General features: G+C 36.8%; 1 protein-coding gene across 4 annotated transcripts in view; it reads right to left on the bottom strand.

Annotated features, from left to right (window-relative positions):
- mta1 (metastasis associated 1) overlaps positions 1-24,923 on the bottom strand; it is a 107,848-nt gene that overhangs the window by 38,720 nt on the left and 44,205 nt on the right. For all 4 annotated transcript variants that reach the window (XM_087290832.1, XM_087290833.1, XM_087290831.1 and 1 more), the window contains exon 4: positions 9,026-9,152. In XM_087290832.1, coding sequence (XP_087146958.1) covers positions 9,026-9,152 — 127 coding nt within the window. The remainder of the gene's footprint in view (positions 1-9,025; positions 9,153-24,923) is intronic.

The following is a 24,923-nucleotide window of genomic DNA, read 5'->3' as shown; positions in this document are numbered from 1 at the left end:
GTTAAAACATTGCTTAATATAAGAATGTTCAGTGCATTTGCCTGTCTCTTTATAACTATTTTCAGAAGCCACCAAACTAGGTCAGAGGTCACGGAGACCTTGAGTGGAACTGAGGGCTGAGGACTGGAATCAACTGTTTCTATTGTTATTTCTAGTAGTTATTACTATCTAAAATGTCTAAAGTGATTTTGCTATTTTTACGGTTAATTCTTTTAAAGTGATTCTACTTTTTATTCAAGATAGACTTAAGGAATTATTAGTAAGGAATTATTTAACCAGTTTTTAACCATTTTTGATAAAGACGGCTGAGAGTACACTCAGCCTTGGATAAGAAACAGATTATACTTTAAGTGTGTGAGTTCTATTTAATCTCTGACTCCGGCTCTTCTTCATCTACCAGACTGGTCATTCTTTGGGTTAAACTGTAAACTATCCCTTCAACTCAAATCGAGTTCTCAAGAAATTAACGCATCAAATCAAATTAAACCAACGACTCAAACCTGATAGAAGAATCGCAAAATGATCAACTCCACCTGTACAAATGTGTGCGCAAATGAACAAATCGCTCCCTGAAAAGACTTATCGTTCTTGAGTCATACAAAAGATTCATTCAAAATAAACGAATCATTCACCCATTACTACCTGAATGAGTCTTAGGGTGCTTTCACACCTGTGAATCGATTCAGTTGTTCCGAAACAGAGATTACAAATGTTACATTGTTGCTCTTTGCTCTTGGAGCGGTTGGCTTTCACACTGCAAAGTTTCTAATCGGACCAAAAGAGCTAAAACTAGTCACGTGCGAGTAAACTCTCCTCACATTGATCAGTGTCAGGGTTTATTTTGCAGCGTCCCGCTCAGCTGTCAGGAGAGGTGGTGGTTTGGTGGTGATTGACAAGGTCCGCGCGCGATGTGTCTGAGGAGAGATGTGGTGGGGAGGGGTGAGAAGGGTGCGCGACGATGCCTATTTGAGGAACGGGAGGGAGACGCGAGATTACCGGGAGATCATCACTCGTTTGCGGGCATCCGGAGACTCGCGAAACTTCCCTCCATACTCAGAATTCTCTCTACATATAGCCGTATGCCTATTACATATCCATAAAACACTGTGATATAACCGCGCTCGGATCGGATCGCTTTCTCACTGCAATCGAACCGCTCCAGGGTTCGTTTCAATCGAGCCGAGATCACCTCATTCAAGCGATCTCGGAGCGATTACTTTGGCGCGGAACAGAGCGTGATTGGCCTGTTCACATATGCTAAACGAACCGCGCTAACTGGGCAAACGAGACACGTTCCGAATCAAAAGTGTAGGTGTGAAAGCACCCTTACACCAGGTAAGAAGTACTTCATTGAATAACATGATTCCATGCTATGTATTTATAATATACAAATATTTATTTTACCACAGTGTATTTTTTTTTTTTGTTTGCTTGATCGTGATCAACCTAATGGTGCTTGTTATCAAACGGCCTTTTATTTTGTTTCCCGCTTGAACAGCTAAATGAATGCTTAGGTCTATTTAACTGGCTATATTCACTACTAACTGACTACATTTACACTTAAAAAAACTGAACGTTAGTCTTTCACCAGAAGCTTTTCGATGGCTGAAAAACACATGTGTAAAGCCCAATGAACTTAGATATAATTCTCCTTTACTTGTTCAAAACCGGTATAAAATTTCTTTATTCTTTATATCAAAAAAAGATATTTTGAAGAAAGTTGAAACCCTGTAACCATTGACATTCATAGTAGGAAAATATACTGACATTCAATGATTACAGCACTCTTTTGTGTTCAACAGAAGAAAGAAACTTTAACTCGGTCAAAGTTGTGTAAACAATGGGGGAAATTTTTTTTTGGGAAAAACATCCATTTAAGTTTAAAACATTTAGGAATTTAGAATAGTAAAGCATATGTTACACCCAGACAGTTCATTAGACAGGTGTGTTTAATACATACAGGTTAATATATACATTCATACTTTCTTTGCCGAGAAACTCTGGAAAGCATTGAGGCATGTCATTATTCTTCTCTCATTAATTTGTACAAAATGTTTAGGACACACATTAATTATGTCAACTCTGTTATTTTGATATACTTTAAAAATCTATGATGATAAAAATACAAAAAATCCACTTTAGACATGCCATGTGGTATCTGGTTTCAGGTCAGCATCTTGTGCTAAAGCGAATAATGGTAGAAAATGTCAACTCTGTTAGTGGTTAAAGTCTAACATTAAGTTAATCAACAATTAGTAACAGAATCAAATGTTCCCAAAGACAAAATATGCTGCATTAGTTTATATTAATAATGGACTCAATTTACTGTGAATGATATATTTGATGTGTGTCATTGCAGTTTAAGGAAAATGAATAGAAAATGCCTGAAAAGTACCCACAATTTCCTTTATGGCTGTTTTATTGAATTATTTGTTCTTGGTGTTTAGGAACCCTTCAAAAAATCTGATGCTACTGTACATCTGAAGGTGCTTTGAGGATTTGATTGCACCAATATGGTCACCGATTAAGCATAGGGTTGAAAGTAAAATCATTCAGATGATTTAAAAAAACAGCATAAATAAAAAAACAAACCTAGTCTCCAGTGGATAAAGGAATAAGAACCGATCTATTTTTCTTAGAAGTTAATCATTTAAATTTAATTTATATTTATTTGATTAACATTGCATGAATTAGCATTCCTGACAGATCCCACAGTTGAAAAGACCTAGAAACATCAAACAGATGTGCAAAAGTTAAAGCTGGAGAAGTACCAAAGTACACAAGTAAAAATCAAAAACCCACACCCTGGCCTTTCTGTAGAATCAAATCAATAAAAATGGCCAAAACAGACCAAAAAAACTATCCCAAATGTTATTGTGCACATGTATGCATAATTCTAACACTGCCTAAAATGAGTAATGTAGTATTTTATGTAATTGTGCAACATTGCAATTTTGTTCATATTTATATTTTGTCATTTTGACTAATATCATCTGAATTAAAACAAAATCAATTTGTCCCATCAGATTTAGTTAAATAACAGAAGTTGTCAAATTTTGCTGCCAGAGAAATCCGTTTGGTTTATAAAATAAACTTGTTTTTATTTTATTCATCAAATAAACCTTAATTTTCCCCCATAATTGTATTTTTCTAGCAGCATGCATTAAATGATCTATCAGAGTAAACATAATTATGCACATCTACATATTTTATTTTCTGGAATTAAATCATGTTTTCTAACTTATCATTCATTAACTTTGTTGTTGTGGGGGGGCCTGGTGATTTCTAAAACTTCTCATATATTTTAATAAACTATTAGAACTATCATATTTTATCCCATAACCTGCAGAATATAAAAATACATTTAACTTATAAAATATACTCATTCATTCCTTTATTAATTTTCTTGTCGGCTTAGTCCCTTTATTAATTCGGGGTCACCACAGCGGAATGAACCGCCAACTCAACCAGCAAGTTTTTTACACAGCGGATGCCCTTCCAGCCGCAACCCATCTCTGGGAAACATCCACACACACACATTTACACACACACACTCATACACACTCATACACTATGGACAATTAGCCTACCCAATCCACCTGTGCGCATGTCTTTGGACTGTGGGGGAAACCGGAGCACCCGGAGGAAACCCACGCGAAGGCAGGGAGAACATGCAAACTCCACACAGAAACGCCAACTGAGTCGAGGTTCGAACCAGCGACCTTCTTGCTGTGAGGCGACAGCACTACCTACTGCGCCACTGCCTCGCCCATAAAATATACTTAATATTTAAAAGTTACATAAAAATACATGCAAATAAAGTCATCAGCCTTTCAATTTATTTATAAATTTTTTTCCATTGATTGCGACCCCTGGGGTTATTATGCTAGATTAACATCACGGCAATAACGTTAGTTGCAGCAGATTGATTTCACGGTACAATGATAAACTTTGACAACTTTATGGCACTCGCATACATTAAAAATAAAAGCCCCGTCTGAACAAGGAGGACGATCTTCAAGTTCCAAGTCACCAAAATTAAACCAAGAATAGTCTTGTGCTATTAACATTGTGCTCACCATTCCCATTAAGTGAGATTAATATTAGATTAAACAAATGAATAATGACTAAAAACAGACTGTTGCACTTTTTTGTGTCGTCAATAGGCTTGGTTATATAGTTACAATGGTGCACACACACCAATAGGGTGCAATATTTGTATGCTTATAACCACCTCTGAGCATAGATGGGGTCGCGAGTCTCTGGTGTTGTTATATTAGGGGTCGGTGGCTGAAAAGTTTGAGAACCCCTGGTGTATAGTACCAGTTATATTTGAGTGCATGTGACAAACAACCATATAAGTCCAAAAATAAAAAAAATAAGATGACCATGTGACATTATTGTATGCATGAACTTTGTATACAAAAACATATATTAAAAAGCAAATCGTCAGCAAAAAAGACATGAACAAATAAAAGGACAAAGTAAAGAAGGCTTTAAAGGATGCTGGTAAACCATATTTGAATCAAAAAGGAGACCAAAAACCAGGGAAAAACCCACCAAAAGAGGCAAGCTGAAGAACATATACGGAGTGCTAAACAGCACAAAAACAGTCAATCTATGATAATATACAACCTACAGTGCCATATATAATAAAGCTGTATCAATGCATATTTCCTGCAAGTCCTGTGTAAACTACAGCAATCAGTGCTTGTTTATATATTTATTTATATCGTGAGATGGTGGAGCGCGAGAAGAGTTAAGTAGTATATACACAGGTGCGCTGTGTGTGTGTATATATATATATATATATATATATATATACATATATATATATATATATATATATATATATATATATATATATATATATATATATATATATATATATTTCTAAATAAACAACAATATTAGCTATGATGTGGGTCTGCATTTTATGTACTTATTGTTGTATTTGTTGTTTATTGTTAATAATTGATTGCTATTGCATGTACTGTAAGAAGGTCTATGTATTGCACATTGTTCATACTGTATTTTGTTTTAACTAATAATAATAAACTTGAAAAAAATGCTTAAATGTTAACCAGAAGTTTCTGTTACTGTATTAAAACTAAAACTAAAATAAAGGATCAGATCTTTAATGGTTTAAAGTAATAGGATGAATTGGAGTTATACTGTTATTCCACACTAACTGGACATATACTGTTCATTCATTGATTCATTTTCTTTTCGGCTTAGTCCCTTTAATAATCCGGGGTTGCCACAGCGAAATGAACCAGCAATTTATCCAGCACATGTTTTACGCAGCGGATGCAACCCATCACTGGGAAACACTCATACACTCTCATTCACACAAATACACTACGGACAATTATAGCTTACTCAATTGAACTGGATAACATGTCTTTGAACTGTGGGAGAAGCCAAACCACCCAGAGGAAACCCCCACATGAACGCAGGGAGAACATTTGAGAAATATAAATCACAATAACTTTTTTATTTTAATAATGACACTGAAAAATGCTATCTCCTTAGAATTGAGAAGCTTTTGTTGTCGATCTTCAAGTAAAATAAAAACATATAATATTCACAACCCAAATGGAAAAATTGTGTTACTCAAAATTTGAAAATATGGACTCATATGGTTCTTCATCTCAAGGCCTTATTTAATATAAAAAATACGAAGGACATGAAAAAGAAGGTTAAAGTTTGCTATAGAGACGCTTCTCTTGCTGTTGGTAAGAGCGTACACCTGTATCGAAATGAATGACGGCTGAAGATGTGCAAGTTTATCAGATCAGATCACCCGCAGCCTCAAGCTCAGTGTCTGTGTTCACTACAAGATTGCAAAAAGAATAGCTTTATAATGCGATGCATGCTGAACAATGCAACATACACAAATTCCAGCTGCAACCTGAAAAAAAAAACACGTAGTGGTAAGTGTCAACGTTAAGCCTATTTAAACTAGGGCTGGGCGATATGGGCAAAATATCATATCCCGGTATTTGTAGGAGGAATAATGGTATACGATATATATCTGTTATTTTTCCCATAAATGGTTACTTGAGAGTTAAAGCCTTTATTTAAACATAATGAAATGTTTTTTGAGCAAAATATAATTTAAACATAGGAGTTTCCCTCCCTGTTTACAAATAAACAGCTGCACACAAAAAATAACAGCTGCACAAAATCTTTGATAAATAAAACACAGTACAGGTTTTTCTCCTGCTTAAAACAGTTGTGTATAAAAATGTTTTGCGCACAATTATTTAACAGTGCACTTATAGATATCTAAAGATAAGTCTTAAAAAATCCTACACTTTTTCTTTTGTTTTGACTAAACTTGTTTTACTAAATATTAAACAAGGAGATGAAAACGAATAGACTACAGATATGAGAAGTAAAGAACCAGAGTTTCAGAGTACTGTGATGAAATGCTGGTTAAAGGGCCATGAAACCCCCTCGTTTCAGCAGGGTGTTTTCACACCTCTACTTTGGAAAAAGTCAGAAGAGTGGGCGTGTCCAGCTTTGTTTAGGGGGGAGTGTCGGAGGAACTAAAGTGGGATGGTGTGGGAGTGTCTATTTAGGCACGCGTGAGTTTCAGAGTCAAAATACACAGACAGGAGAAAGTGATGGTGTTTAACCTACAAGGACATCTGTAGTCGAATTATTTACCAAATTATTAAATGTTGGACTTTAACTGCAGTTTGGCTCTTTCATTCAGGGAATTCATTCATGCCCCTCGCGACAAACGAGATATTTGATTCGAGGAACTGCTCTAAGCGTGTATTTTTCATGCAATGTTTGATACCGTACGGCGAATGAGAGAAAAAAAAACCTCAGCATTTCCCGGAAACTTAGATGCACACGGCAGATAGCGTCAGAAAGCCGCGTGTGTTATTCCGGTCACTAAATGCGGTAAAAACCCTACACGAGGTTAAAGTTTGGTTGTGATGCTAACGTGTTTACACTCGGTGACTCGGTGCAATAGTTAACTTAATTCGATACGAACAAACTTAATAAACAAAGAGCGCTGGTCGCTCACTTACCAAATCTGTAGAGACAGGACAATCACCAGTAACTAGAGCCGCGTCTTTATGAAGAGGAGACTACAAGCGAATCCAGATCTCAGCGTTTGGACATGTAAGTTATTGTTGTCGAGCGTCGCGTACACTGTTAATCCACACGTGACGCCAGCTGCGCTCTCACAGAGAGAAAATTAAAACGAAACTTAACGGCAGCAAACTATAAAAGCAACACTTCACGCTTGTTTTGCCAACACAACGTGGCGTCTCTGTCGTGAAAACACTGTGACACTAATGAATATTAATAAAGTTGCACAATAGAGCGCGCTGATTGGTTTGAACCAAGCCTTACTCATGCATTAATGCAGCACACTGTAAGACGTAATAAGACTCACTCTGGCACAGACGCCCAGTCTGCACGCTGGAATACACGATATTATGTCATGGCCGTGACGCAGCTTCAAAAATTCGTTTCAAACCGGAAGTACGAATTTGCTTGAAATAACGCAAAAACAACCAATTTACACTTTTTAGTGAATTATAGGTGTCTTAATAGTGTTTTTAGCAGTGTGGGACACATACAGGACTGTCAACAGCTCAAAAAATGTGTTTTGGTGTTTCGTGACCCTTTAAGCATATGTAAACAGTCATTATAACAGACCAGAACACAGAGCTAAATGTGTTATAATGTAAATGTAAAAAAGAGACCGTCGTCCTCCATGTCGTGTCAGTGATGGGTCGTTCTTGAACGATTCGTTCATTTTGAACAAATCTTTTGTATGACTCATGAAGTGAATCATTCATTTGCGCATGCGCACATTTGTGCAAGTGGAGCTCGCGTGCTACCATGGAGTGGTCTGTTTCGCACAGAATGCGCACATATGGCCTCAAACCATATTGATATGAACGATATTGAATAATACCGCATTGCGTTGGGGAATCATATCGATATATCCAAAGAACCCGATATAACGCCCAGCCCTAATTTGAACACTGATAATAGTAATTAGTTAACTATGGGCAATGTTTTAATTATTGTAATATCAAATTTCACACATGTCCAAGTGTTTTCCCTCATATGCTCTCTCATAAAAGCAGACAAACATCTACAACCCTAAAAAAGACATTTTAGTAACTAGTTACTTGAGTTTTTTTTTTTTTTATCAGACACTTTTTTACTCTTACTCGAGTAACTTTAAAGATTGTTACTTTTACTTCAGTAAAAATTCTTAAGTACTTGTACTTTTGAGAATAGATTTTGGATACTCTAGCCACCTCTGCCTAATCCCGCTGTTCACTTGTCCATGTTTCTAGGTCACTGCAAACACTACAGTTACAGTAGGAAAAATCTAATCAACAGCTGATTTGAAAATGAGTCACTCGATGAATCGTTCCAACCCTTAAAAGGTTTGATGCTTGCCATCCATTATCCATGACCAAACAACAATAAAGAACCTGTTCATCCACAATCGTTTAAGGTCAATCTTGCTCCACCCCTCCAGTCCCGACTTTCTCCATAAAATTCAAAGATTTACATGTTCACAAGATCCAAGTTGATCTGAGTCAGATGTGACCTCAGGTTCATAAGTAGGACACAAGTGAATTTAAAGGATGAAAAAAAAAAAAATCCATCTGCTTTCATAGCAACATCCGAAATAGAAGAGGACATGATTCTTCTTAAATGGTTCTATTCACAAGTACAGATGACGAAAAATACAAGCCCTTGAGCAAAAAAACAAGACTGACTCAATCTTGAACTGCTCTCTGCTGAAATCGCACCGATGAGAGAGCGGCGTGAATGAACGAGAGGTTAATACTCTTCCGCACTGGGGATTCCATTAGGCCAGAACATGAAAAAAAAAAAAGACTGAAGGGAGTCGTTGTGTGTGTGTGAGACTCCTATGCTCGCACTAATGAAAGTAAGTCGGCTGCTAGAAGAAAAAAAAACGCTGCCAGAATGAAGCATATCCTCAATATCTAAAGATTTTTTCATAGGTTACCTGATGTGTGTCGCGGGCAGAGATTCCAACTGTCTGGAGAGAAAGAGTTCTCTGTGTCTCAGCTGATGCTTCTGCTTCTCTGGGAGATCCACCATCTCAGGGTTCTCCATCTCCTCTTCCATCTCTCCTGGAAAAGTCAAAGTCAAAAGAAAATATTTTTTCAGGATAACCTATTAATACACCTAAAAATAATATCAAAGATGTGAAACTGCTGTTGATTTCTTGGAATAACTGCTAGAGTTGTCTAAAGAACCAGAGCTTTTAGAGCCAAGTCGGTACTTAACGGGACAGTTCACACAAAGAGTATCTAAATATATACAGTTAAAGTCAGAATTCATTCCTGAATTATTAGCAACCCTGTTTATTCCCCAATTTCTGTTTAATAGAGAGAACACATCAACACATTTCTAAACATAATAGTTAGGCAAGTTATTGTATAACGATGGTTTGTTCTGTAGACTATCAGGAAAAAATATAGCTTAAAGGGACTAATAATTGTCACTAAAATTGCTTTTAATAATGAAAAACTGCTTTTATTCTAGCCGAAATAAAACAAATAGGACTTTTTCCTGAAGAAAAAATATAATCAGACATACTGTGAAAATTTCCTTGCTCTGTTAAACATCATTTGTGAAGATTTTAAAAAAGAAGATAAAAATCAAAGGGGCACTAATAATTCTTACTTCAACTGTACAGTATATGTATATTTTTACAGTAGAACATTAAAGAAGATTTGTGGCTAAAACCATAGTCCCTGGTGATTCGTATTTTCTAATCAATGGCTACCAACATTTCGAAAAAGTTTGGGGATATCGCCATCCAAATCCTTGAATTCAGGTATCAACATCAGACTGCTTCTGCAAGCACATGTATAAGAATGGGTCACTCTTAGAAGCTCAGTGAGTTTACAGGCTCTTTTTTGACGGTCCATGCGCAGAGCGCAAAACGCAGGGCGCAAACGCTTTCAGGGCATGTCAGGACGCGTTTTTGCTAATTTAAGGACGGGAAAACCTGCTTTGCGCCATGGCGCATGGTTTAAAAGGGTTGAGTTTATTTTCTTAATGAGTTATAGGTGTGTTTTGAGAATAAACCAATTAGAGTCTTATATCCTAAAACACATGCTGTGCCCCATATGGTCTAAAACCTGACAGGTGGGCAAATCTAAGCTTGTTTTTAATAAAACAAATATACATATAGATATAATAAATAATACTGCTAATAATAATAACATTATACAAAAGCAAATTGTTATGAATGAACTGAAAAAGCCTCCCGAGATGAAGAAGACATAAAAGCAGTGATTTTTCATATTTATGTAGGCTAGAAAATAATATGTTTTGTAATATTTTAATCCTTTATATTTATATCCTATATCTATTCTTATTATATCCTATATATATCCTTAATATTTACATTTTTTCATATGTAAAGATATTTGCCTATTGCCCTCTTGCGTATTAAGCAGTGTGTAAGTGAGGCGCAACTCTGCGCTGGAGTTTAGACCGGGTTAGTTTTGGTCTAATGAAAAATCTATTATAGTTCCTCAAAATAGCAACGCGCCAGCGGTCCGCCTCAGAACGCCTTTCTTTTTAGACCAGAACGCCTATGGGCGCACAAATGAGCGCTAATGCATTTGCTATTTAAACAGCGTAGCGCAACGCTTCAAAATGACTCTTGCGCCAAGCTGAAACTACCAAAAGAACATTGCGCCACGCCTTGCAACACACTGCGCCGGGTGTATGATAGGGCCCTAAGAGTGGTAACATGATAAGTTTCAACCTGTGCAGTAAGTCCACTAGATAAACTTCCTCATCACTAAACACTCCATCGTCATCTGTTAGTGCTATTATAACAAACTGGATCAAACTGGAACCACAGCAACTCAGCCATTAAGTTGTAGGCCATGTAAAACCACAGAGATTGGTCAGTGCATGCTGAGGCGTACAGTGTGCAGAATCTGCCAACTTTCTGCAGAGTCAACAGCTACAGACGTCCAAACTTAATGTGGCCTTCAGATTACTAAATAACAGTGCACAGAGAGCATCATGGAAAGAGTATTCATGGCTGAGCAGCGCCCATCCAAGCCTTTCATCACCAAGTGCAAGGCAAAGTGTGGGATGCAGAAGTGTAAAGCAGGCCACCACCGGACTCTACAGCAGTGGGGATGTGTTCACTGGAATCCCGCAACTGGAAGGACGAGCCTGGATTTGGCAGTTGCAGGGAGAACAGCGCTTTCCAGACTGCAAAGTGTAAAACTTTGATTATTATTATTATTATTACTATTATTATTACTACTACTATTACTATTACTATTATTATTATTATTATTATTGTTATTATTATTAAAGTGTGGTGTTGTTTAACAGGTTTGGGATTGGCCCCTTAATTTCAGTGAAATTAATTCTTAATGCTTAAGCATACCAAGACATTTTGGACAATGTTTGGTGATGTTCCTGTTCCAACATGACTGAACACAGGTGCACAAAGCAAGGTTCATAAAGACATGGATGATCGAGGTGTGTAGAAACTTGACCAGCCTGCACAGAGTCCTGACCTCAACCTGAATGAACACCTTTCATTAAATTAGAGCAGAGACTACGAGTCTGGCCTTCTCATCCAACATTAGTACCTGACCTTACAAATGTCCTCACAAATGGTCAAAAATTCCCATAAGCACACTACTAAACCTTGTGGAAAGCTTTCCCAGTACAGTTGAAGCCGATTTAGCTGTAAAGGGTGGGTCGACTCCATATTAAACCCTACAGATTAGGATGTTATTAAAACTCTTGCCTCAAAACTTTTGGCAATATAATGTATTTACAAGCGAACTGATGCATGCTCCTGAGCTCTTTTAAAGAAAAACCATTTGATTGGTCTGTGGAAACTGTTCTTTTTTAGTTTAGATGCAATAATCTGGTAAATAATGTTCACTTTTTTTGAAGACTTAGAATTTCACTTAATAAAATCTCAATGTTTCATAAGGAGCCACAGTATTCATTTTTGTTTTGAATGTATCTGTAGTCTTTCTAACTTCCGAACTTGCTGGTAGCGGTTCAGTGCATTGTATTAGTTTAGTTTTTAAAGAAAAACAGTAACCTACATCTTGAATGGCCAGCAGTTAAGTAAATTCATAATAAATTTACATTTTATTTTCAATGTATCTTTTTAATTAAATTATTGCTGTTTTACATTTTAATCACTCCATATTTAAAAAAAAAATACTGCAAGCAATCAAAAACTGCTCACAATTCTAAGTAGAATAATAGGTTTTACATTATCCACAAAATATGTATGAATATATCCCCAAGAAAAAACCTTCAGAATACAGATTTGAATGAAACGGTGTAGTTTGGTGTACGTAAGAGCTGCTGTAGAAGTGATTCATGCCTCAGTGCAGAAGAAAAATCTCATTTCCAGAAAATTGCCTTTAAAATGGCGATGAAAGAAATGAATTTTGAAGTTTTTCATCGATATGCATCTATATATGCGTGTATAACACATGCTCACTAATTAATTTCTTTTTAACATCAGCTTAAAGTGACATTGTGTATATTAGTCGACCTGAATACATATCTGCAGACTGTAATTCTACAACATTTCAAAAAGCCCTATAAAGACTCTGATCACTGTATCAATCCATCTTCGCAAGACTTCAAAGTTCAAAGTGAAGTGCATATGAGTTTGTGATGGCTATTCACCCAAGTGCTAAAACTACACCTTTTTTAACAGCGCCTGATCAAACGTACTGTGCGCAAACATGAAAATGAGCGCGAACGACAAAAAGAGAGCACGACAGCATGGACCACTTCTTTTAATTTAGTTTACGCAAACACATTATCACCCTTCTCTCAAAAGGATTACCAGGGAGGTACAGAGAAAGCAAGCAAACGTCTCTCTTGACAAACCCCACATATATGTGCTGTATGGAGGCAGAGTGCGGCGGAGAATGATAAGTGGGAGAGAGTCAGAAAGGGAGGGAGAGAAACCATCGAGCGTGCTCCAATTCATTTGGAGTTTCATTAGCAAGAGAGAGAGAGAGAGATAGAGACAGATGGAGAAACACAGAGATGCAGGGAAAAGGCAGCAGAACAAAAAGAATCTAGGGATTTCCAATGGGGGGGGAGAAAAAAAAGAATGATGTTTGTCTGAAATCAATATGTATTCCCTCCTCTGGCATTGAGCGTACACAAATGCCGCTGCTCACATGCTATCCGGTTCACATGCTATCTTGCAATGTGAAACTACGCTGAACACGAGTGAATGGTCACTTTACTAGTGCTGCACATCAGTAACCGTTGTGTTACAGCTGCGCACGGAGTATCGACAACCCCTGCTGGGATGCACATGGAGCGGGGGATAGAGACTGAAACAAAGAGAGTGAATGGGATAAGATGACGAGAAAAAAAGAGAGAGAGAGGGTAAGAGAGGAAGAGCCCTGTGGCTACGAGCAGCCTGCCGCGTCCTTGAGAGCCGGAGAGAAGAGAAGAAGCTGAACTCGGTAAACTCCAAGTGTAGTTCTGAGGGGGGAGAAAAAGAGCGAAAGAAGCCAATCATCTGGCCCTGCACCCTGCCTGTACTCAACAAATTACCTCTCCATTTCACCCGTCTTAACCAATTATCAATTATTGATGAATGAATCGCCTTACCAGGTGGAGGAGAGCCGAGGGGTGAAGGGTGGTGAGGGTTGCGAATCACAAAACACTTTTTGGTCACGATGATTTAAAGCGTAGCTATGGCTGTTTTTGGCTTAATTGGCAGCTCTTGATTGTCTAGGTTAAAACTGTGGCTGTGAAATATATCTTGATAATCACAAAAATGCATTAAACCACTTAATTTATAACTAAATAATACAAAATTTGATACAAAATCTCTCTGTAGTTATGTGCCAACTAGGCCTGCCCAATATATAAAGAGTTCAGATATAAAAACCTCTAAATGTCATCTGAAATTTACTTCTAAAATGAGCATTTCTTTCAGGCTCTTATGTCTAGGTTCAGTAATTTTGATTGTATGGTAATAGATTACATTATAACATTACATACATTACTGTTTTTAATCACCGGCCACTGTGGCTAGTAGTTTTCCAATGTTACTAGCCACTTTGCATTTTGACTAGCTACAATTTTGTTGTTGGGAAAATATATTTTATATGCATAAATTTGACGTTGACATGCTAAAATTACTTGATTTCAATTTTGTGTTGTCCACATGCGTCCTCATTCATTTCACTTTTTGTGTGTCAGTATGAGTTTAATCACTGAGCATGAGCAAATGGTTCATTGTTTCATAGTGTTATATTGTTATATAATTAGTTTTTATTTCACATTACTTTTTTTAGAGCTCAAAATTAACGTAATGTAATGTACCAAATTTATCTCTATAACCACACTAAACAATAATTATTTCTTAGCCACAAATTTTGATTGTCAAAACAAGCAAAATATAGCTGTATATACATTTTATTTAACAAAACATTTCTTAAAAAAGAAAGAAAAGCAACTGACTTTAAAAAAAAAAACTATTGTCATGTATCAAAAATATGCACAGTAATCTGTCGTGGCTAAAGAACTCTCAGATCACCAGTTGACTGCACATAAATGGACAGTTCATCTCCCATTAAAGCAACGTTGTAAAAAAAATTATAATTAAACCATTTTAACAAAAATAAAAGCAAATAAAACCGTAAGTAAATGAAACATACCGTGTGTGATAATGAAAGAATGATCACGTGCTCACGGTACTTTAAGCCATTTAATAATCTGTTTAAAGTGAAAGCAACCGGTGCTGCTTACAAAAAGACACATTTTGAGCTCTTAAAAGCAGCAGGACTGTGGGTGCATGTTCATCACTATTTGTCTAGTTTATTTGAAAGAGAACCGATGACGGTTGCGTTTCCAGAACCTGTTCCAGACACGGTTGCTTGTCACGGTTGTCGGGAGCGCGCACGCGTTTTAAGCAGTTGCGCGCATCACGTCAGCTGTTAGCGCGAGCGATCATCATCCTCTCATTCGGTATTCATTTGCCTTACTTCTGTTTCCGTGATCACAATTATTTTACTTCTCGATTCTAAGATCACATTTGCACGCATGTTGGGTCATCCTTATGTTGTCGAACCCTGCTTTTAGGAAAACTCCAAATTAAAAATGATTTTCAACCAGCCAAAGTGGCTAGTGGAGGTGTCTGTCTAACCCGCCAAAGCTGAAATCTACCCGCATTTGGCGGGTTGACGGGTGTTAATGTAAAGCCCTGATTACATACATTACAATACATTATTTTCATTGGCTTTGACATGAATAAACTCAAGATAAACATAAGAGGTTGAGATAAAATGCTTATTGTAAAAAAAAAAAAAAAAAAAAAAAAACATTTTGCATCTGAACTCTTCATATAGTTTCAGCATCGATATCGCGATGCACACTTTATTAGCTACACCTTATTACTACTGTTTTGGACCCCCTTTTGCCTTCAGAACTGCCTTAATCCTTCATGGCATAGATTCAACAAGGTACTGGAAATATTTCTCAGAGATTTTGGTCCATGTTGACATGATAGCATCAAGCAGTTGCTGCAGATTTGTCGGCTGCTCATCTATAAAAGCACAAATGAAAAGAGTTAGGGTTTGGAGAAACTTCTTATACAGTTCTGCTTATGTATTTGTTTTAATTCTAGATTTTCTTGTCATTAGCTTTAGTTAATAGTTATTTAGTGTCTGGATCCTTGCACTGATGAAGACAGAATGTTGTGTTAAAAGACTTTGACAGTGTTTCCTGCACAACTATTGAACTACAGTGGCACTGCAGCACTACTGAATCCACTAGCACTAAAGCAAACTGCATTTTAACAAGAGATGTGAATTTGCAGTCTGAGGGGAATTTGGTGTGGGAGAAAGTTGAAACGGCGCAAAATAAAATTCTATTTTAATACTTTTCAAACGAGTTATCCTTCCTGCGGCAAAGAAACACATTAAAATATACACTCGCATGTTGTTTTTTTAAGGTAAACTTGTTCATCTGCTCAATGAATAACATTGTATTTAGGCAAGTGCTGTAGACGTGGTCAAGATGATCAACTGAAGTTCAAACAAAGCATAAGAATAGGAAAGAAAGACTATTTAGATGATTTTGTTGATGGAATTGCAAGTTGACGCCAGGCAGGCTGAAATCTTGAATTTACAGTGGTTCAAAATAGAAATAAAAATCTGTAAGTCACAGTTGTGTGTGTGAAAACGCCTGGTTCAGAGAAGAAATGAGCAGACTGGTTGAGCTGATAAAAAACAACTGCAACTCCAGGTATGTTAAAGAGCATCTCTGAACACAATACGTGATTTAACCTTGAAGCAAATGAGCAACAGCAACAGAAGAAGAGCACACCCTAGACAATCAACCGTTTATATCCTCTTACCAAAATTGGACAACAGAAGATTGGGAAAAGATTGCCTGGCCAGGTAAGTCAGGTGTGAAAGCTGTTGAGATTTGGCAGTAACGGAAAACGATTTTAATCACAGGAAGCCTTTTGGAGAAACTAAATTAGATCTAACTTCAGAATAGGGTCTAACTCAGCCAGACAGTATTTACCTAACAAACTGCTAGTTTATGTTATTAATAATTAACTAATTACTCACTGGTCAAAAATAGAATGAAATGAAAATAATTCAATAAAACAAGAAAACATCCAAACAATTGTCATCTGTGGCGTTTTGTAGTGTTGCATTAGCTCTGTTACAGTATAACTGCCTATGTCATACAGCCCATAACACACTCTCTCAAGTGTATTTATTTTTTATTTTATGGAGAAAATTTTATATTAATACATTTAAATCAATTTTAACAACCAGATCTTTTTAGAACTGACCAGTTTCCTCTGGGATGCATCCCAGACCACCCCCTGAAGTGGTTTGAGCGATCAAATGTATATATGTTTTTAATAAAAACACAATAGGTCGGACTCTGTGTCATGTACAAGACATTAAAAAAGACCCAGGAGGTTTGTACTGCGCAACTGGAGCTCAAGTCCTCACCGATATGAAGTGAGCAGGTATAAACAGCACCAATGAGTTCACCATACTTAAATGGTCACCACACTAGGTCTCTAGGTCTCAATCTAATAGAGCAAGTTTGAAATGTGATGGAGTGGATGATACACATAATGTATGTGCAGCAAAAAAATCTGCAGCAAATGGTAAGAATCAATCAGGTCACTACAGAAAAAAAGGAATGTTTCCCCTTTATCCTAGTCCTAACCTGAACCTTATCAAGTCTATGCCAAATAAAACAATGATTTATTCTACTAATGATTTGTAATGAACAAAGTAAATTTAAAGTACAAAATAATTTTAAAAATAGAACTAAAAGGAAAGCAGAAAGGAAAAAAAGAAGGAATAAAGGAAGAAACAAACTAACAAAAAGATAAGAATAAGATCGATGAATATTACTCAATATTTTAAAAATAGATCTGAAAGAAAGAAACTATAAGATCAATGTAAATGTAATAATGTACTTAATACAAATTTTTAAAAAAAAAAACTAAAAGAAAAGCAGAGAGGAAAAATAAATCTTTTAAGAATATTTCCCCCTAGCCCTAACCCGAACCTTGTTGAGTCTACACCAAAAAGAATAACGATTTATTCTACAAACAATTGGTAACTAACAAGGTAGATATATGAATAAAGCACAAAAAAGTTCCAATAAATAAAACCTATTTTTTAAATATATATATATATAAAAAAAAACACTTACAGAAACAGAATCAAATCCTTTTAATTCACCTCCCTAAATAGTGTAAGCCTATACTGATCCCAGCCAAATCTGGAGGTCAGAGGTATTTTCATTCATTCACCTCTCACATTCACAGACACCAGATATAAAAGCTACTGCCGCCAAAACCACACTTTAAAACCTCAAATACGCACACTTTCGTCTTTTATGTCCCATGTGTTCACATAAAACCCACACCAGGCACAACCTTTTTGTTGATAAGGACATGAGAGGATGCAGAGCTAAATTCCGGTGCTTTTTTTCCGACCGCTGCTTGTTTATTTTGCCCTTACAGTTCAGGAAGAAATGTAAAACACACAAACACAGCTCAATCTGAAGGCTGCGACTCAAAGCCGTAGCGATCGGCACAGCAGAGGTCGAGCAGAAAGCGAAAACAAGTGAAGTGACTGAGGCCGACGAGTGAGGTGATTCCAGGGAGTAGTTCACAGCGGGGCCAGGTCTCATGGCGCCTCATCGCTGCCTCATGCTCTCGGGGCCCGGCGAGGAGGAGCCAGGCATCATAGACAGAAAAATACTTCATCTGTGAGTCACAGCACCCGCACACGCTGGAGAACTCAAGCGCACATCACACACGCTCTTTTAGGTTAGAAGCAAAGGGTCAAAGTGCACTAGACACTTTATACAAGATTTCTTTACTTCCTGGAGAAAAAGGAGATCTGTACTTAACTGATTTAATGAATAGAAAAATAAAGAAAATAATCATTTAAAAAGAACAAAAGTCAAATGGAAAGCAAGGAAAGGACAAACACAAGCAAATAAATAATATATAAATTACAGCAAAAATGATAAATAAATAAAAAGAATGGATAATTAAAAATGACAATGAATAGATAAAATATTAAGAAGTTTAGAACTAATTTAGTATTGAATAAAAATATATATATATAATAAATTAAGAAATATACATAAGGAAGAGAATGAATTTATTAATAAGAAGGAAGAAAGGAAGGAAGGAAGGAAGGAAGGAAGAAAGAATGATAGAAAGAAAGAATGATAGAAAGAAAGAAAGAAAGAAAGAAAGAAAGAAAGAAAGAAAGAAAGAAAGAAAGAAAGAAAGAAAGAAAGAAGGAAAAAAAGAAAGAGAAAAGAACGGAAGGAACCAAGCAAGCAAGAAAAAGAAAGGAAGCAAGGAAGGAAGGAAGGGTAAGAAAAATATATACAATATTAGATTAGTGAATATATGTACTTAATACAATTTAAAAGATAGAACTAACTCTGCGTTCACACAAGCCTGACGACAATGTTGCCTGCCTTTACAGCTCTGGCAGCAAGAGCATCAAAATTCAATACACTGATCTTGTATTTAAAGGAGCCATTGCAGCATATCAGCAAATCAGCTACACTCCAACATAAAAACATGCTTTCTAGCATAAAAATGCTGCACACTTTTTATCAAATTCATTTAACAATGGAAGATCTAGTTGTTGCGTGTGGTGTGGCATTGCTCCACTTATCCAAAATGGAAATATTGGTCTCAAATATTCTAAAGCAACAATACTGTTTTGTACACTCCTTATAGTGAGCTTGAGATTCTTGCTTTTTTAAAGTAAAAGAATACAACATTATTGCGCATCAGTAACTCGCTGGTAACTTTTTTTGAACATCCCAGTAAGAAAACATAAATAATTGGAAATCCGGCGATAATAAACCCCCTATGATCAAACCCTTGGGAACAAGTGTGGTCAGAACCAAAGCTTAAGTAGTGGACTTCTGCATTCTGCTTGCCGCCAAACCGCGTCATTGCTCATTACTATAAAGTTGACTTGATTTCAACTCTCCCTGATGCCCACACAGGTGAAGACAAGATGCGCCGCTCCTCACTGCTTATTGCCACCTGCTCCTATTGAAAATAAATGACTTCCAGCTATTTTGACGCTCCCCCGCTTTTGGTGTGAACATACAGTAGAAAGAAAGCCGAAAAGAAGGAAGGAAGGAAGGAAGGAAGGAAGGAAGCAAGAAAGGAAGGAAGCAAGGAAGGAAGGAAGCAAGGAAGGAAGGAAGGAAAGAAAGAAAGAAAGAAAGAAAAAAAGAAAAAAAGAAAGAAAGAAAGAAAGGAAGGAAGGAAGGAAGGAAGTAAGGAAGGAAGGAAGGAAGGAAGGAAGGAAAGGAAAGAAGTGTAAAAAAGATTGTAAGATCATGATATAACACCAGCGAAAAAATTTACTTAATACAATTTTAAAAACAAAACAAAAGAAAGCAGAAAGAAAAAAGGAGGGAGGGAGGGAAGAAAGCAAGAAAGGAAAAATAATAAACTATAAGACCGGTGCATAAATGTACTTAATACAATTTTACAAACAAAACTAAAAGGAAAGCAGAAAGAAAAATTGAAGGAGGGAAAGAAAGAAATAAAGAAATAAAGAAAGAAGGAAGGAAGGAAGAATAAACTAAATAAAAAAATCAATTAATTAATTTAATAAAATAGGAAAGAAAAATGAACTAAATAAAAAAAATCAATTAATTAATTAAATAAAATAATTCAATATAAATAAAGAACAGAACTAAACTGAACAGAAGAAAGAATTCTTTCCTATTCCTTGTCTGCATATGGTCATCTGTTTGAACACACAATCCTCAAACTATGTCCAGCAGTAAAAGGGTTGTTCGCGAGCAGCACTAATAATGCACAATGGGCCGCGCTGCTGCTGCGAGCTCTTTCATGAAGACACACGAGACCAAACCCTTAACTTCTGTCGTCCCGCTCAATGCTTTTACCTCACTCTCCCTCACTTTTCTTTTTCCTTTCGCTCTTCCACTCATTCTCCAACTCCCTTCCCCTTTTCCAAAGGCACAGACAGGATGCAGCCCACACCCATGCGGTGAGCGGCCATTCCTGCCATGCATTTTTCACATATTGCAAATGTCTGAAGGTCCACGGAGAGGCTGTGGGCATCGAGGAGAACTCCATAACACACACACACACACATACAGTTCCTCTTCGCTGCATCTGTGTGGTCCACACGAACAAATAAGCTTCGCGCTCTCCAGATTCAGACTTGTGTGTCGCGAACCGAATCCGAAATCTCTTTAATACGCATAAGCAGCATGTCTAACCCTCGTTCTGACAAACTCCTCTGATGCCCCTTCTGCTAATAAATCTCTACTGCAGCCATTTTGGAAGGTTCTCCTCACAGCAGGAAAAGAATCACTTTTTAAAAGACTCGCAACTTTAGTGCTGTCAATCAGCTCAATGATGGACGACGCTGAAATCTTGATATAGTTTCTGGCAAAAAGCTGGATGAAATGTAGGGATTAGTTCACTGAAAATCAAAATTGTCTCATTAAGTAAGTCTCAAGTTTTTCCTAATCATTAAATCCATGGAGCATAAAAGAAGATATTTTGAAGAATGTTTTTGCTGCTCTTTCTCATACATCGCAGCAGCTCTGAAACCAATTCATACAGTATTATGAAGCATACATTAATTCATCTTTTTGGTTCTTTTTATGTAAATATGAATGAATGAATCATTCCTGCTTCTTATTGCTATTGATTTACACTAAATTGATTCTAAACCTTAACCTTAATAATTTATCAAGTCATTAAAGGAATAGTTCACTCAAAAATCCAAATCAGTCCATCATTTACTAACCATTGAGTTGTGATATGCGAGAATGACTTCTCATGTTGTAGAGAGTACATTTATGCTGTCTGGAGCACCAGTCATCTACTTATCCTTCATTATATGAGCAGCTGAAACATTTGACAAAATACCTCCTTATCTGTTTCATGCAGCTAACAAGTCTGAAGGTTTGCAAATGACTTTAAATTGAATGATTTTAAATTTTAGGTGCACTCTTCCATTACACCAGAGACACTGAGCCAAAAACAAAAGCTTTAAAATTGTTCTGCTTAATGAATCTGAATGAGGAAATGGCACCAAATGTGTTTAAAAATCAAATTAGGACGAGACCGAATTGAAGACTCGTGCACAGTCAGCACTTTTGATGGTGTCAGATGATAATGAGCAGATTTAGAGAAGCAAACCTACCCTCTTTCCCACACACACACATACACGAATCCTCCTTCTAACTACACATGATAACGTGCCTAACAAAGATTTTTTTTTAACTGAACCTAATGAATATTCTGTTAATTAATAGAGATCAGTTAAACATTTGTATTAGCATTTAAGCGTTTGATTTGAATAAAATGTATTTTCTACAACTACAAAAACACATAAATTTTTAATTAACATTAAAAAAACAGTCCAAAATTAATATAATACCACGAAATAATTAACTTTATTCCAAAAAAACTAATAAAAATAAATTTTAAAGGGACGGTTTACAAAAAAAAATTCTGTCATCTTTTACTCGCTCTTCACCTGTTCAAAACCTATTCGAGCCTCTTCTGTTGGATACGAAAGAAGATATTTTGAAAAATGCAAGTAGTTGTAACCATTGACTACCCTACTATAGACTGAATGCTGTGTGCCAGCAACCAGCATTCTTCATAATATCTTATTTTTGTTCATTTAAAGGTGCAGTAGGTGATCTTCCTCAATGCTAACAGCTTAGCATAAATCTCTGACTCACAGTCCCTCCCCTGCTGTCTAGAGCCACGCCTCCTGAAACAGCAGCACAGCAAAAGAATCCTCTCTCTCTCATGTGTTAAAAGCGACTAGTGCTATTCCGGCGGCGTGCAAGCCAAACTGACATGCTATTTCAGAGAGAATATTTAGAGTTGCATCTTAAACAATAAAGGGAGAGACTAGGCGGGATAGCCGTATTTTCTTGTGTTTTGTTGTGAAACTAACTAAAATCTACATTATCGATGCTGTAGAACACAGGTGTCAAACTCAATTCCTGGAGGGCCGCAGCTTGGCACAGTTTAGTTCCAACCCTAATTAAACACACCTGATCAAACAAATTGTGTCTATCAGGCTGGTTTGAAACCTACAGGTAAGTGTGTTGAGCAGGGTTGGAACTAAACTGTGCAGGGCTGCGGCCCTCCAGGAACTGAGTTTGACACCCCTGCTGTAGAAGGTCCCTTATGAAACTGAAAATAGTCTTATTACTCTTTCATCAAAAGATTTTAGTGGCTGAACAACACTTCTGTGAAGTTATAATCCATTTGTAACAACAACATCAATTGTTAAATCAGCTTTGCGTGAAGCTAAAACTGTTTTAAAACAGAACATTACCTGTCTAAGATAAATCCTTCAGCCATTGTGTCGTCCTTTCTCCCGCGTGCAAAAGTAACTCCAATATTGATTCAGGTTTTTAAAAAATTTTGATTGAGCAGGTTTTTACCGATCGTGTGTGCGTGTGCTCTCTTGCTCTCTCTCTCTCTCTCTCTCTCTCTCGTGAACGCGCAGCACAAACGGCTGCTCAGTTGTTCAAATCTGCATTTGCTGACAGACAGATTGGACTACTTATCTGAATTATGAGAGATGTCGGCCCGACTCTATTTAATTGGATAAACATTTTTTTTAGTTTTATGCCTTATGCAAAATATAAAAATACATATGAATACATTTAAAGGGCCATGAAACCCCCTCGTTTCAGCAGGGTGTTTTCACACCTCTACTTTGGAAAAAGCCAGCTCTGTTTAGGGGGGAGAGTCGAAGGAATAAAAGAGGCACGGTGTGGGAGTGTCTATTTGGGCACGCGACTGTGTTTACATCGACATCTGTAGTCGAATTATTTGCCAAATTATTAAATGGTGGACTTTAACTGCAGTTTGGCTCTTTCATTCAGAGAATTCATTCATGTCCCTCGCGACAAACGACATATTTGATTCGAGGAACTGCTGTAAGCGTGTATTTTTCATGCAATGTTTGATACCGCACAGCAAATGAGAGAAAAAAAAACTCAGCATTTCCCGGAAACTTAGATGCACACGACAGGTAGCGTGAGAAAGTCGTGTGTGTTATTCCGGTCACAAAATGCGGTAAAAATCCTACACGAGGTTAAAGTTTGGTTGTAGTGCTAACATGTTTACACTCTGTGCAATAGTTTGTTCGATACGAACAAACTGAATAAACAAAGAGCACTGGTCGCTCACTTACCAAATGTGTAGAGACAGGACAATCACCAGCAACTAGAACTGTGTCTTTATTTAGAGGAGACTACAAGCGAATCCGGATCTCAGCGTTTGCAGATGAGAACAGCTCTCAGGTAAACAATAATCCTCCTTAGACACGTAAGTTATTGTTGTCGAGCGTCGCGTACACTGTTAATTCACACGTGACGCCAGCTGCGCTCTCACAGAGAGAAAATGAAAACAAAACTTAATGGCAGCAAACTATAAAAGCAACACTTCAAGCTTGTTTTGCCAACACAACGTGGCGTCTATGTTGTGTAAACACTATGACAGTAATGAATATTAATGAAGTTGCACAATAGAGCGCGCTGATTGGTTTGAACCAAGCCTTACTCATGCATTAATGCAGCACACTGTAAGACGTAATAAGACACACTCTGGCACAGACGCCCAGTCTGCACGCTGGAAAACAACGCTATTATGTCATAGCCGTGATGCAGCTTAAAAAATTTGTTTCAAACCGGAAGTACGAATTTGCTTGAAATAACGCAAAAACAACCAATTTACACGTTTTAGTGAAATATAGGTGTCCTAATAGTGTTTTTAGCAGTGTGGGACACATATACACATATTTACTTTAATCATTACTATTGGAATGTGAAGAGACTTTCAACCAGCACAACAAAAATGTTTCTGAAGACAATCACCTACTGCACCTTTAATTAGAAGTAGCAAAATTAATCAAGATTATATAGCCTGTCTGAACTATGGATCAATCAAGCTCCATCTTCATTATTTCCCAAATATTATTGTTTTACCTCATTTAAACATGAAAAAATATGAAAAAAGGCAACATTTAAATGTGCTGAATGAAAATGTTTCAAGCAAACACATGCTTCTATTTGAAATAAAGCTGAATATGTAACATTAATTCTACAGAATTACTTGAAAATATTGTGGACAATCATTTGAGATTAGCTTCATTCTAGTTATGTTAACAGATACCAGGCGAATGTCTCTAAATTTCTACATTTCAGGTCTGGTGAGCTGGCTGTGGGTGGCCATTGTGGGCTGCAAACAAACTTGAAAGACAGCTGTCTAGGAAACATCAGATCCACACACAATGCAAAGGTTCCTGAAA

Source organism: Danio rerio, chromosome 17 (assembly GCF_052040795.2).
Source record: "Danio rerio strain M-AB ecotype USA chromosome 17, GRCz13ab, whole genome shotgun sequence".
In the NCBI taxonomy this organism is placed as follows: domain Eukaryota; kingdom Metazoa; phylum Chordata; class Actinopteri; order Cypriniformes; family Danionidae; genus Danio; species Danio rerio.
The sequence above is the reverse complement of the archived record's forward strand: the minus strand, read 5'-3'. Positions and strand labels throughout refer to the sequence as shown.